Source organism: Montipora capricornis, chromosome 2 (assembly GCF_036669925.1).
Source record: "Montipora capricornis isolate CH-2021 chromosome 2, ASM3666992v2, whole genome shotgun sequence".
Classification (NCBI taxonomy): domain Eukaryota; kingdom Metazoa; phylum Cnidaria; class Anthozoa; order Scleractinia; family Acroporidae; genus Montipora; species Montipora capricornis.
In genome coordinates this window covers 1,910,550-1,925,805 of record NC_090884.1, presented here as the reverse complement: position 1 = coordinate 1,925,805, position 15,256 = coordinate 1,910,550, and the positions used below count along the sequence as shown (strand labels likewise).

The window sequence follows — 15,256 nt, the reverse complement described above, 5'->3', positions numbered from 1 at the left end:
ATACCCAAAAATGTAAGAACCTGCAGAGCCTCTGGCAAAGAAAAAGAGGTACTTTTACAAAAAAATCACCCTCGAGAAAACTCCTGTTATAGACCTAATCGGCTAACTCAATGTTGTACCCAATTCAAACCCTTTGGGAAAAAAACGTTTTGTTTCAGGTATTTCCATATCATTTAAATATGAATGGTACATTATAATGCAAATACAATACACAAAGAATCTTAATCTCGGGAGATTTGAATTAGGTCTATTGTGTATATGTTTTCTTTGATTGGCATTTTTTTGGATTTTCTCTAGAAATATGTTTTCCAAAAAGCTACAGTGCAATACTGTCTACATATCTTATGAATAAAATATAGAAATTTATTGTTGTTCCTCTGAGAAATAAGAACCTATTAAGAAACTACATGTAATCAGCCTGAATTATGAAAAAATAGCCTAAAATATTAGAACCTGCTCAGCCTGACCTCGAAAATTCTAGGTTCTTATGTGTGGGTCTTTAATGTATTTTGCAGGGTTACCAGTAGTAACTTTTACCCTGTTGTACAAGCATGACAGTATGCCATGTTTTCAGTTTCGCGGGCTTGGGAGATCCTTGAATTGTGTTCATCTTTTCATTACCAATCCTAATAAACTGAAAAACCAACTAGTAAGGTAGAATATGTATGGTAGAATTTTACCATGCGAGTTAAAAGAAGGAAAGTTTATCCCATCAAATTGGCCTTCAAGAATTTCCTGGCAGATCTGTTCATTTGAGGCACCCATGTTTTCAACTTCTGTTTTAAGTTCAGCCACTTTTTACCTTGTGCAGTTTTAAAGTTTGTTTCAAATCCTCCGCTGAGTTCGCTTTGATGTCAGTTCATATGACACTGGGGCAAAACCAACTTGATTTTGAATAGAATTGTTTGCAGACAGGGGCTGTGGAACACTCTTATTTACACTGGGTGACAGCCTGTGCAACCTTACATAACATGCACCACAGCACCTTAAACTGCTTATAAGGGCCAAACAGCCAAACTTTTTTTCCAAAAAAGTTTTCTTAGCTTCAGGGAACAAATCATCTACTGACTTTGGGAGATATGTCCAGGTTTGACCCTAATTAGATGCACGCAGATTTCAATAAGCGTCACGAAGTGTCCCCTTACTCTTTTCGCCAACTTCAACATCACTTGTGTCTCAGAATACAGACAATTTATGTCACAAAGTGTCCCCTAAATGCTACTCTTTAAGTGAAGATTAGCTGCTGCATTTGCCCAAAGCTAAAAATAATGCTGACCTTTACCCTTACCTTATTGTTGAAAAAAGGTAGCAAATGCTTAGATTTAAAGGGACACTTTGTGTTGGATGTCAAAATTGGGCGTGTATCTAATTGGGGTCAAACCTGGACATAAGTGGACCTTGGTAGTGACTTTAAATGTTTTAGCTTGTACAGGGGAGTTGTGCATTTGGACGCTGAACATCAGAGGCGGATAGTGGCATTCCTACAGGCTTGACATTTTTCCTTTAACAATATGGGACGAGATTCTTCCTTGTAGGTTTTTTACATATACTATAAGTAAGTACTGATGAAGACATTGTTTACAATCTCTGTGGCTCAGCTGGGACTAGTTTCTTTCTTTTTTTTTTTTTTTCAATTCTTCACAAAGATCAAACCTTCAATAACTCTTTTTTTTTTAACTTTGATATAAGCTAGACTTAACTCTAGTGAATTGGAAAATGAAACATTTGTGGCAAATTTTATGATAAATTCAACTCAACAATCGAAATTGAAAGTTGACAATTGAAGCTAAGCTGAACACAATCTTCATGTGTAATTTTAAAGGGGGAACTGAAAAGGAAACACTTAAACACTGGGGGTCTCACGAATCTTTTTACGGAAGAAGTGTGCCGGAGATAAGCTGAAAATCAACTCTAAAGGAACCTATCTACGAATACTCAATACCTTTAAAAAAAAAAAAAAAAGGACAAAATTACCTTTTGCAAGGTCTAGCGATAGAGTACACCGAGCTGTAACGACAACAGCAGTCCGAAAACGATCTGTAGGAAACCTCACTGAACCGTAACGCAAGTGACAGAAGCTGCTTCCACATCAACTTGACTACCTCAAACTCGAATATCAGATCACCGGTCACAGACAAGGGAATGACAAAAGAACTGTTCACACTATTTTAATAGAAGTATAATAACAATTCATCCTAGGTTTGCAGTCTCAAGATAGTCCAAAAGCAAGTCTTGACACACTAATTCTAGACTGGATCTCTTATTAGCAGAGTCGGAGAACTCGAAATCTTACGGCAGAAAGATCTTTTCGAACAATTTGCGTACTTGTTATAACCTTGCAAGAAGGCTAAACTAAATACGATAAATTCACCGCTTCAAAACGTTTTTCAAAGCTTTACAGATCTTTCCGAAGTGACTGAATGAAATACCTGTGTAAAATGGTTGGCTAATCGCTTGCACTCAACACTACTTCTATGTGCTGCTTCCACCGCGACACAATATGGCCGACGGTACAAGTCCTGATCTGTAAGTAAGATGCGCGCAAGCTCTTATGGGATTTTTGGCCGCTGGCGCGCTTTATTGCTCGATGTTCAAAAAAATCTCGTCTTAATAGTCTACTGAAAAAAAGAGGCATGCATGTGAATTGTAACCGGTCGTTTCGCCGAAGTCCAATTCGCCAACATATTTGGTCAGTTCACCAACATGGCCAAGTTAGTTCGCCAACATTTTGTAGAAATACTTACCATTCTGTAAGGCCTAATCCCGTTTTAAAACAAGCTATTTTCCTATTTTTGCACAATTTTACGAATACACTGTTTTCAATAACAGGACTCTTTTCTCTGCGATCGTTCGCACTCCAAGAGCGAGCTGCAACGGTAAACGATACACGCCTTTTTAAAAACTGCACACTAGTCAGGTGTAATAGCCCACTTTCGATAAATTAAAATTCAGTCCTAAACAAAAGGCATCATCTCGAGGTTCTGGGGAATAAATATAAGGACTTCTATGAGTTTATTCCCCAGAGTTTCGAGATGATGCCTTTTGTTTAAGACTGAATTTTAATATTTCGAAAGTGGGCTATTGTAGGTGCATCGACACATCGATGGAGCTCGTGTGACAGGTGTTAAGTGACGCACACGTGATGTCCAAAGGTAGCTTTCGGTGACAGCAAAACATGGACGTTCATCAGTGTTGGGAAGGTCTCCTGAAAAGAGCCAAATGTAAGATATGTTTAAGAACACTTGAGGAGCCCAAGACTTTGCCTTGTCTTCACTCATTTTGCTTGGCGTGCCTTGAGAAATTAGCTCGCGATGGGAGCCGACGCCAAGAGAAAAAACTCAATTGTCCAGTGTGCCAGTCACCATTGCCAATCCCGGAAGAAAACACGTTCAGCTATTTACCTACTTCGCTTCAATTGGAGCGGTTTAAAAATGTTATGGCTTTTGCAAATGGACGTGAAAGAGGCATGAAGTGTTCGAATTGTGACGAAATGAAGACGGCGATTTCATATTGTTACGTTTGTCGTGATTACCTTTGCTGGGCATGTGACCAAGCTCATCGACGCCTAAAAACAACACGACATCATCGGAATATCTTGCTTGAGAGGGTCCAGTCTTTGTTAAAGAAACCACCTGTGTGTTCAGTGGAGTATCACGAGGAGATGCCCATCGATTACTATTGCAACGACTGTCTTGAATGCCTGTGTCAGGTTTGTCGTGATGAAGATCACAGAGAACACGACGTGATCAGCGTTCCGAAAGCCTCCAAACGAGGAAAGACGGAGCTCCTTGAGACCTTAATGAGGGCAAAACAAGAATTCGTCGCGTTAAAAGAGAAAATAAAGGAAACCTCAGATATCTTTCAAGACAAAAAGGAAGACATAATCGATGCACGTCGACTTGTCGAAACAAATGTGGATTTATGTATTCAATGTTTAAAGGAGCATAAAGAAGCCGTGTTGACAAAGTTAGATGAGATTTATGCAGGACAACAGCAAGCTCACGAAAACAAACAAAGAGAGCTTACGTTGCTTTTGACGCAAATGAAAAACCCAATAGCATACGGAAATGGGGTCCTTGTACGAAACTTGGATGAGGAGATTGCTCTTGAATGGGATATGGTTGTTAGTCGGTGCGAAGATCTCTTGGACTCAGCAGGAAATACACAACAGTTCCAACTACCTTCAGTGACTTATCTTGCAGATGAAGAGATGTGTAGAAAAATTCAAAGATCTGGTCTGGGCCAAGTCATCGTTCGCATGGAAAATCCATTTGTTCCTGAGAGACACCAGTACAAAAGAATGGGTGAAATGAGCCCCTCGGGTTACGAATCAGCCCCTCGCGGAGTAGCGGTATGTCCTTCCACGGGAAACATACTGGTTTTTAATTCTCGAAATGTTCACGTTTTCAACTCCCAGCGACAGTACATGTGGAGTTTTGGTAACTCTCGTAATGATACCAAGAACCTGTCTCATCCGACCTCAGTCGCTTACAGTGCATCTGGTGATATTATTGTCATTGATCGTGGTACGATAGTGCATTGTTCTAGTAAGGGAGTATTTCTTGGGTATTGGGGACGTGTTCATGAAGAAAGCACTGTGTCTATTAAGACATTTGGCGATCTCATTGTCTGTGACAAAAGCGATGCTACAGTCAAAGTTCTTTCCAGCTATGGAAGTCTTCGCAAGTCTTTTAACATTCCCAATGTTAAACCGTCATTTGCCATTTATCATGAAGAAAAGTTCTTTGTTTCTGACAAAGAAAAGCAGTGTGTAAAGGTTTTTGATGAAAATGGCGGTTTCATTTATGACATTGGAGCGCGTGGATGTGATCAAGAGAAGTTAAACAGCCCTTTGGGGCTTGCAATTGACGGTTTCAATAATCTGGTAGTTTGTGACACGGAAAGAGCCCGGCTACAAATTTATAACCTGGATGGAACACATGTTTGTACAGTGGAAGGAGAAAGCCCTCGGCTGGCTTCTCCAGAATTTGTTGCTGTGTCCAAGGAGGGACACTTGTTTGTTACGGACCCAAAAAGTAATTGTGTTCATGTTTTCCGGTGAATACTGTTTAGTACTTTTCAAAACGGTCGTATCGTGACATGATGTCTTTGATATTATCATCAACAAATGTGGAGAAATAAACATAAGTCGTATGAATTCATACCGGAAGTATGAAAATTATAAATTTAGGGTTGAGTTGAGAAAAAGTTAGTTTCGCACCGATGGTGTCAGTTGATTTCGGTTTTATTTTGATCCCGTTTAAGAAATTCACTCTATTTTCAGGCGTTAAACGTTATGCGGAGGTATATGAGCATAAGATCCTTGACTATTTCCATTTGGAAAACCTCAGAACAGTAATCATTGGTTGATGATTAAGGAGACTCGGATGAACTTTTCGTAGCCGATGTCCAGTCTTTGTTTTCTAGGCTCTCTGTCTAAAGAACTTTCCAAAATCAGAAATACAATTTTTAAATTACTTTAACTCGGACGAATTTTACTTTTACTAAGATCGATAGAACTGCTATCGATGTTAAACACAGCAACGTGTCTGATGCTTGTCTGTGGTGGTCCCTTTGTCAAGCCGTTTGTCCTGTAGCTATATCACAGCCATTCATGACAGGAATTTGCCGAGTTCCTGCTTGAACAGGAGGAGCCTGATGGCGGTGTCTGACGATGTGCATCAACAAGACTTGTCTTGCGAGGCTGAAAGGGTTTGTCCTTGTGCGATAAGTGATCCTCAGAAGAACAAAGCCAAGGCACATGCCGCCAACAATCAAAGGGATGGAATACCTACAAAATTTCGATTAGTGCAATCTATGAATAACAGGTTTAAATTTGATGTGACCCCACTGCTCCATTCAATAGTCCACGGATCCACATCTTTTTTCTTCCGACCATCAGGACGGAAGACCGAGTCAATTGGGCACATTACGCTTTGTGTTCACACCACAAAAACGGAGACATTTGACAACAGTCTCAAAAAAGTGGATCCCATGGTTCCAGTCTAGGCGGTGAATTGTCTTGTGTAATGTTGAACATATGCGCAATCACTGTCTACGCTTTCGAGAAGCGATACCAAAAGACGCCGCTCATAATTGAAATATTTTGCTTCTTTTTGCCAACTTAAACGCTAAGAGTTGAAAAAAACGCATAGATGTGGAATGGATTCAAGTCGGCTTTTTTGAGTGTTGTTTTGGGGCTTTGAACTGATTTGGGGACGTGATTGGTTGAAATGTCAATCGACCACTTTCATAAATGGCGACTACTTTTATATTCTTTTGTCTTTATGTTAATTAGACATACTGCCCTTATTTTGAAACAGAAATTCTTTTGAAATTTGCTTGTCGGAGCAAGGCTAGAAAGGCTCACTAGCATTAAGACAAAAGAATATTTTCTTTGGCCGCCATTATGAAAGAGGTCTATGAACTGGTCTTACTCTCTAGTTGATGGCAATAAAATTGAATACGTACCAATGTGACTTGAGCCAATCCAAAAGACTGTCCATACTTTCCTTTGAAAACAGTCTATCGAAGGCATCCCTGAGTTTGTCATCGCTATCCACGGTAACACAAATACCAAACGAGTCACAATATCCTTTGTGATTCTTGCAAGTGCTGCCGGGACGTTTGTGAATTACTCGTCCATGGAAATGGCGCGCTGACATGCATTCTCTCTGAAAGGACAAGTGCATTACCACAATTATCCGCGGCTAGTTCCCTGATAGAGGATTTTTTATCAATTACTACTGCTATGAGTGCTAGTTACAAAGCAGAGAAAAACTCTGACCAGGGTGGGAATGGAACCCACGACCTTTTGGTTGGAACACCGCTGCTCTACCAACTGGGCTACCAGGTCGTGGGAAGTTAAGATGTCAATTTCACGGCAATGAATATGTACAAGTACAAGGAAGGGTGTAGCACTTATATTTCAACAGAATTATCTATTGGAGGGTAATGTGAAGTGCTACACGGCCAACGTTTGCAAAAAAACGTAACCCTTTCCTTTATCTCATATGTGTTCGTCTGCAAGCCGGAGTGCAAGGTCTCAACACCACAACGGATGTTTTGCTATTTCTCTTCTAGATTTCACGTTTTAATAATACCATAAAAGCTGCGTTTTCCTTATTTAAAGAAATTTCTGCATCGCAAATTGGCTTATGGCATCCCAGGGACAGACAAACCCGTGCTTCTCACTGTTTCTGTCGGAGTGAGGTGCGGGATTGCGGAAAATTCAGTCAGTTTTAAAGGAACGAAGCATGATGCATGTGCTCTTTTTTTAACCGAGTGAAACATCTTTTAAGGAAGTTCGCAAAGGCTAAGTGCTTACACTGGTAACCTCCTTTCGACTCACCTGAATTCCTTTGCAACACACGTGGCATACCTCTTCTTCATTTTGGTAACATTCGCACTCGTTGAGCCCATATAGGGTACATATCGGTCCAGTACATGCGCCATCCAAACACGTGTTGGATCCATCGTTACAAGTTACATTTCTAGGTTTGGATTCTGCCGGAGGACAACGCCCACTCTGGCCATTGATACGAGTCATGGAACCTTGCTAGTGCACTATCAGTAGCCCTTTTGAACCGGTACGGCAGCTATTTTGGCTTAGATTGTTTTGAGGAATATATTATGGCACCCCGGGGCCTTATGTCTTCATGTTATGGATGTAAAACTTGATTTGGTTCAAGTAATTTTTTTCGAAACATTAATTTTTACATTTTCTTTGCCTCGGAGTAATTATAAAGTGAAACAAAACAAAAAGCCAATTTTATGCCTACAGCATGAATGCATTGGTCCAAGTGCGTCCTATAAGGTATTCCTCGGGACATAGCGCTTCTCCTTGCTTACACTATCATATTTTTACCTCTCGGAGTAATAGAATATGTTTTCTACCGCCGTATCGGTAACAAAGGTCAATTACATCTAGTTTTGTCGTACAAAATGTATATTCTATTCTCTAGTTAAAGGGAAACTGTCACGAGATTCGCATGCGCTAGCGTCTTGTGAAAACTTGAAAAGTGTTAGGTTAACTTTTTTCAAGTTGAATCGACAAATTCAAAATGGTGTCCACTGGGGAGGGCCATGGAGGACAAAGGAGAAACTCCGGCGAATATACGTGACTCACGCGTGAATCCATGATGGCGGCTAGAATTTTCTGTGGGCTCGAGAGCCAACAAACTCGAGCATGCGCAGCTCATGACAGTGCCCCTTTAACCATCTTATTTCAGTTCACTTAGGACCTTTATTTCTATTTTCCTCCAAGCCTCTTTCTCTTCTGCAACAGGATTTCGAGAAGTAAGGCACTAGGAACAAGGTGGGATGCATAAGCTTTGCGTTACGAAAAAAAAACCCAAGAGTAGCATATAACAAAATTAAGTCAACGACAACCAAGTCATCCGTTTATCTCCAAATCTCTAAACAGTTCTCTAACTTTCTGGTAGCCTAAGAACACGAGGAAAGGATATTTGCAAGTCGTCTCCGAACTGCACTCTGTTTCTTCATGACAAACGTGCGTTTTGGATTCAGGGATAAGGGCACAGTCTTCAGTACAACAGGTTCCTGCCACGCGACTTGAAGAAGACAAAAAAGAGAACTCGTTATTTCCCCGTATAAATCTTTTGATAAATTCTTCACAGAATATTAACGCAAATTTGTTAGCTTTGTGTTGGTGCGCTACTTTGTTGGTGGGCGCACAACTCTCCCGGCAGTGCCGGAAATGGAATTTTGTTTGGAGGCTTCGCCCACTAAAGAACCTCGGTGACTGGCGGTCACCTTCACACCTGCACTGCTTTCCTTCTCTGACTGTGCATCCGGGTATTCCAAGAGAGTCATTCCTGGCTACACAGCACTTGTCCACGTAATCACACTCATCTGGTTTGCCACAGTCGCACTCTTCACCCTCCTCTATGATTCTGTTACCACAATACGAACCATTGCTTCCTGGCAAATACCAGAATGGAAGCCAAGTTAGCATATGAGTAGGCCAGCCTTACCCCCTCCCCCCTGCCCCCACCCCAGATGGACGCTGGATATGAAGTGATAGATAACCCGAGTTGGTTATAATCATTTTATATCCAGCAAGCGAGAGTAGAATAATTGTTTTATTAAAAACTCCATGGTCCTCCCGAGGATAGTATTGTCGACTAAAGCATCGTTTTCTGCCTCGGTCTATTCCGGCCATTTTTTCTCAGAGCTGCAAAAATGTTTTCAGCTCGCTTCACTGCTGACACGTTCCTTGACCATATTAGGTACAGCAGGTATATTTAACAATTATCCTGCTCAATCTTGCGGAATATCGCCTGATACTTAGCCGACGAGGCCGTAGGCCGAGTTGGCTAAAATTCAGGCAATATTCCGCAAGATTCAGCAGGATAATTGTTTTATCATTCAACACATTGATGACAAAGCACAATTTTCTACGTTTATTGGAAAAAAGCTGGAATTTTTCTCTGCGAAACACAAAATTACGTATATAGCAGGTTATCTGTTGAGTACGCACCACGAATATTGAGCGCGCTATGACCATATTTGGACATTGTCACAATGTGTTGTATAATGAGAACTGATAGCCTGTGTCCGGCGAGCCAATGAAAATGCTGGAAATCTGATATCCGTAGTTCAGTTTTTAATTATTTTACTTAATCACGGCCAGAAGCAATGCCACCTCATCGACAGAACGAGGTTGTATCTTTTGCACCTTTTTTCCAAATTATTATTTGTGTGTCTTTTCACACGACATCACGGTCTGAATCATATCGTGCGAAGGAAAAACAACCATATTAGTAATGTTATAGTTTGTACTAGTCTATGCTTCATTTTGTGCTATTTGCAGCAGGAAAGAAAAAATAAGTTTTCTTATTCCCCGTAATAACGAAAAAAACTTGGCTCTTCTTGACGCATTAAACTTTATTCCTAGACTACCTTTAAGATCTGCAACTTTGCTAACTGGTGTTTCTGTAGACTTGGTTTTCCAATCTACGTAATATCACAAGTTAATTCCAATTAACTCACCTGTAAAGCATTCGACTCCTTTAACAGATATAACGGCAGAAATTTGTTCCTTGCTGCACGGAGAGAACAGCAAGTTATTGGGTTCCTGTCCATCGATTCCTCCGGAGTACATAACAAAGTTACCCGCTTTTCCTCCTGGTGAACATTGACTCGTCTCAGGGTCATGCTAACGGGAAAAAAATCAAATTAATTAACTGAGCTTGAAAACAAAAACAAGCAATTCAGCGGTTTTTAATTGTCAGTGAGAATCAAAAGTTGATGTCGAGAAACCTCGTTCCCAGGACCTTTCCCTTTGCTTTTGGATGGGGCCTCACCCCAAAGCGAAAGGTCCGTGGTGTTGAGCGTAGTGATTGGCTTAAAAATCTCGCGCTACTGTTTCAACCAATGAAAGGGAAAAAACTCAAACCAATCGCGACTGCCACACGCCCTTTTTCCCATACATTTAGCAGTCTCCTGTAGATGTTTCTGAACTCTGATTAGTTCATCGATGCTGTTCTGATTCATTAGAGTTGTTCTTTGATTTTGGTTTTACGACAATCGATTTAAAAAGTAGTTCACGATTCACGCAGCGGTCGACCCAGTGTCTCATACCTCAGATCCAAAGCTGTGTCCAAATTCATGCGTAACTGTTATTACGGAAACCTTCCTTGGAACCCGGATGCCAAAGTTTTGGAAAGTAGCAATCGCTGTGTTAAAGTTAATGGTCTTTTCCTCGTCTGTTACAAGAACTTTTTTGGTGCATATCCCACCGGGTGTGTCCAGATCAGGCGTTGCTACCCAAGCCAATCCTAAGACCCCGTTATTAAAGTCCCTGTATGTGAACAATAGGGCCATGCAGTATTCATCGTGGTCTATCTCGCTCCATTTTAACAGATACTGCGTACTTTCAATATCTTCTGGACTTGATAAAGAACCTATAACCGGTTCAGAAACAACGAAGGCAAAATTCCAAGAAAGAAGGCAAATAATACAATGTTTATTTAGTTTTTTTCAAACAAATCATTATTAGTGATTACGCCCCGAAGTTCGAGATTGCATTGAGGCTCTTCGTCACAAAAATCTGCTCCTTAGAGATGACAATTTCCCCTTTCTCTGCTCAAAACTACTTCTTACTTGGATCACTTTCTTCAGTTTTACACGGAACACGTTTTCAGGAAGTGACTCCTGTTTTTTCGCGGGTGCGATTTAAAATCCATACCTGATGCAGCACCACAATAGGCTGAGTTCGATATCTCAATATTCAGGCATGGCTACGAGGCTGTATGGTCAAATTTCACGGCTCAGTTGTTTTCTTTGTCTCACAAGTCCCAAGGGAGATTTCTAAACAAAACAACAACCTTAACTCTGATCATAAAGCCTCCTAACCATGTTTGAATATTGATATATCGAACGTGGGCTATTGCTTCACCTATCCCGTGAAATTTAACGGTCTTTCAATTTGCAGCCACATAACACCATAGTTACTGTAGAAAGTTACCCTGCTGATCTGATAGGAAATAAAAATGAAATGATGTGGCAAAACAAAATGAAGAGTCAACTACCTTCTGCTGTAACGTCTGTAAACACGGTCACCGCAGCTATGAAAAATCCAATGCCATCCCCAGGTCCCCCATCCTGATTAAAGTCTGTTGCCCTGAAGGCTCTATCGGCCATTCCTATGCTATACACCATTTCTTCTATACTCGCTCTCTCGGAACCTCCTCCCACGTTCTTGAAAAATGAATGATCAGCGGCAATATGTACAACGCATGTGTTAAGGCTGGAGTTTTGAGGACTACGGCGGCGAATACGTTTGCTTGTTACCTGTCGGGTAGAAAAATATGGCGTGCTGACTTTTGATTGGTGCAGAATTTGATATGAAATGAACTGAGTAGTGAGATGTGTTTCCATTCTGAAACGACCGTAGAACTCCACATTGGCAAAAGATAGTAACTGCGAGGGCTCTGTTTCATATACTTCAGTCAGCTAGGGATCTACCCGTTCTTCACATCAATTCGAAAGAAATACTCTATTTAATTAAGGATACTTGACAGAAGCCATCGAAATTGCTTTTCTTTTGGAACCTGTCAATCAAGAAAGTACCCAACCGAAAACACGGGCTTCCTTTACGTCTTTTATTGCTTGAAAGGATTAAAATTCGTCCGATTATCAAATTACATCTCTCAGCGAAATTTAATACCTCTCTTTTTCTTTCCAGTGACCAATTGCAAATATTCAACCTTTTCGGGGGAAACCTCAATGTCGGTGGTATCGGATATAGGGTATCGCAAAGAAAAGACGATATCCCACCACCCTTTTATCCGCTTTGCAATGAAAAAGAATTTTAGACAAACTCCATACCTTTTGTCCGATATACTAACCTGAATAAATGAATCACGATACAGATCTTTAAAGCGCAACGTTTCCCATTGAACTCTGGAGAAGTCGAATTCAGCACTTGAAGCTGGGAAAATTATTGAGTGAAACTTAAATGTTCCCTCGTCAAAATGCCGCTCAGCGCGTTCAAGGTAGAATGTTTCACCAAATGCAGAGAAACTTCCGTCAAAATGTCCCTGGATTATGTGACCCATAACAAAGGAGGATGGATCACCTGACAAACAAAGCAACAGACCATCGAGAATGATTCATTCTGAAACAAATCGATGTGATCTCAAGACCAAAAACAAACATACAACCAGGTTATACCTTGCACAGTTCCCGTGTAGGCCGTGCTTGGTTCATAATCAGTATTTATCCGCTCTGCATCTTTGACCAGGATTCGAAACTTCGTAACATTCAAGAACAACTTTTTATGTTGCTTCAGTACTAGGGAAAATTTTCTAGAAAATTGAAAAAATGATTATAGTTTACACTATGATAATGAGTGTTCGCACATAATTGTATTAACACAATTTTATAATGATACAATTCAACAAATTTTGATTGGATATAAAACAATCGTGTATGATAAGGCTGCTTGAAAAGACCTTTTTACCCAACCACGTTTTTAGTAAGCACACCATCCCAAGAGTTAGAATATAATGGGACGTCTTCATGTATAGTGGAACCAGGCGCCCCAAGCTCACAACGAGCATAATTATTAGTTTGGTTGGGAAAACGAGTACTGATTTCGACAAAGCGATCTAAAAATGGCTTATGAATCGACGCAAGACAGAAATGGACAACATATTTGAGGAAGGGAAAGTTTATTGTAAGAAAAAGACCTTTTTTTCAACTGAGCTATTGGGTGCAGGGGTGGAGCAGTGGTGAGAGCACTCGCCTCCCACCGATGTGGCCCGGGTTCAATTCCCAGACTCGGTGTCAGATGTGGGTTGAATTTGATGGTTCTCTACTCTGCACCAAGTGGTTTTCCTCCGGGTACTCCGGTTTTCTTCACCTCAAAAACCAACATTTGCATGATTTGATTTGAGTTAATTTGTTGATTTCAGTTTACAGTGTCCCCAATTAGTGCTCCAGCGCTAGAACGACTAGACACTTAAATAAATTTCCTTTCCTTTCCTTTAATTAATCGAGCTGTGAGCTTGGAGTGCCTGTGGGTAGAACCGTTGCCTTATCCCATTTGCTTACCTCTTAAAGGCGGTAAATTTGATGATAACGGACTTCTGCGGAACATGGGTTGCAGTTACGTGTTGTCTATGTATATCCACAACATCATAGTCAACAGCATCGTAGTACTTTATCCTCTGAAAGAAGGGAAATCCTGTTAAACAAAGAAATGGCACTGATGAAAACCTCGAGCTTACGTCAGCTTAAATATGAATTGAAGAGTTTTTTAGTTTTACTTAGGCCTCGGAGGATGAAGAGTTTTTCTTCTTTGCCTGAAAAGGAAATTGACTTGCAAAACCAAGCTTGTTTGCAAATCTCAAGTAAATGTAACTTCAGTAAGCTTATAAATGTACAGAAAGCTACGTAAGCTTATTTTAAAATGAAATCAGAGGGATGGTGTTAGACCGATATGTGTTACTAAAGTGCCAATGCTTAACTTTCATCAGAATATCTTCAGTGTGGTTTCTGGTGGATTCTCCTTCCAACATCAAACCAAAAATCGAGTAGCAGAAAAGAACTTGGAAAATGCCATCATAAAAAGCCGTCATCAGTCTTAAATTACGAAGAAGTCCAAGTCGCCGAAGTCGCCGACAGATCTGTCTCATCTGTAAATAGAAAGGGAACTGGGTTCCAGCAAAAGGGGCGGTTCCTAAGCAACATGGCGGTAACTAATCGATTGTGCCAGAGCTTATATATTAGCAGATTTTGCGAACGTTAATTTTTCAGCTATCAGCTAGTATCCATTTAATACTCTTGGCCTTAAATAATGGAAGCTATAGGAGATCAGCACGAGACGATGCACGAGTCCGTAAAGTGACAATTCGTTGAAGAACAGCAACATGGCTGAGAAAATGGATTGGACCAAACTGTCGAAAAGGGAGCTGCAGGAAATTCTGATAAGACAGGAAAAGTTACTGGCTAATAAGTAAGTTTATAATAGTTCTGTGTTGTCTATGAAGGTAAGCCAAATTACAAGGTCTAGTCCATTAGAGTGTTGTTTTCAGGGGCCCCAGGTTTTGTCATTTTCTCCATTAATTTTTATATTTGGGCATCTCTTAAGCACCACAGATCCCTCCCTTACCTTTTTGCTGCAAGAAAGTGAGGAGCCAATACATTAATACAGTGAGCCATACCAGGCCACTACACGGAGGATTTTTTTACTAAGGAACGTGGGAAGAATGATGCACATAACGTGGTGCCATAATGCAATCAACAGTGTGCACCTTTCATATTCAAGTGGTGCCTGCCTTCGGTCACGCCAAAACGCAGACTGCAGACTGTGCAGACCAGGTGTAAAATGTGGCGTTACTCTCACTGTTATTGAGAGCTAACCGTAAACAGGCTAACCTGAATGTTATTTAGGCCTAATTAGGCTAACCGAATGTTATTTAGGCCTAATTCAGGCTAATTTTCATTTTGCAGACGGTCTGCTCAGTCTGCAGCTTGCGTTTTTCAGTGTCCCGCCTGCCTTTAACGATTCCAGAAAAAGGGATAAACATGCCTATTGCTGATGTTTGAGTTGTGTATGTTTTGACTATCAAATCCCAATCCATGTTATTTTTAATGTCATCATCTTACCAATTAGACTATATGTTATTGACAATATTATTGCATACTGGCCAAGTGTCATGCCTGCAGATCAAAAGCTTCCATGTCATGCTTACTCATGCCTGTGTTCCAATTTCTCACGCCTGGT

At 40.6% G+C, this 15,256-nt stretch overlaps 3 protein-coding genes across 3 annotated transcripts in view; 2 read left to right on the top strand and 1 right to left on the bottom strand.

Annotated features, from left to right (window-relative positions):
* Positions 1 to 1,368: 1,368 nt before the first annotated feature.
* On the top strand, positions 1,369 to 6,474 carry LOC138038408 (tripartite motif-containing protein 2-like). The gene has a single exon (XM_068884262.1). The coding sequence runs from the start codon at positions 3,176 to 3,178 to the stop codon at positions 5,060 to 5,062; it is 1,887 nt and encodes a 628-aa protein (XP_068740363.1). The 5' UTR covers positions 1,369 to 3,175; the 3' UTR covers positions 5,063 to 6,474.
* LOC138038407 (disintegrin and metalloproteinase domain-containing protein 10-like) overlaps positions 3,165 to 15,256 on the bottom strand; it is a 12,790-nt gene continuing 698 nt past the window's right edge. The window contains exons 2-13 of the mRNA XM_068884261.1: positions 13,999 to 14,165; positions 13,582 to 13,716; positions 12,700 to 12,833; positions 12,375 to 12,604; positions 11,556 to 11,817; positions 10,606 to 10,928; positions 10,015 to 10,180; positions 8,784 to 8,943; positions 8,472 to 8,573; positions 7,352 to 7,538; positions 6,472 to 6,674; positions 3,165 to 5,791 (exon numbers count right to left, since the gene is read on the bottom strand). Coding sequence (XP_068740362.1) covers positions 5,578 to 5,791; positions 6,472 to 6,674; positions 7,352 to 7,538; positions 8,472 to 8,573; positions 8,784 to 8,943; positions 10,015 to 10,180; positions 10,606 to 10,928; positions 11,556 to 11,817; positions 12,375 to 12,604; positions 12,700 to 12,833; positions 13,582 to 13,716; positions 13,999 to 14,165 — 2,283 coding nt within the window. The 3' untranslated portion in view covers positions 3,165 to 5,577. The remainder of the gene's footprint in view (positions 5,792 to 6,471; positions 6,675 to 7,351; positions 7,539 to 8,471; positions 8,574 to 8,783; positions 8,944 to 10,014; positions 10,181 to 10,605; positions 10,929 to 11,555; positions 11,818 to 12,374; positions 12,605 to 12,699; positions 12,834 to 13,581; positions 13,717 to 13,998; positions 14,166 to 15,256) is intronic.
* LOC138038409 (DNA-directed RNA polymerase II subunit GRINL1A-like) overlaps positions 14,206 to 15,256 on the top strand; it is a 5,315-nt gene continuing 4,264 nt past the window's right edge. The window contains exon 1 of the mRNA XM_068884264.1: positions 14,206 to 14,485. Coding sequence (XP_068740365.1) covers positions 14,400 to 14,485 — 86 coding nt within the window. The 5' untranslated portion in view covers positions 14,206 to 14,399. The remainder of the gene's footprint in view (positions 14,486 to 15,256) is intronic.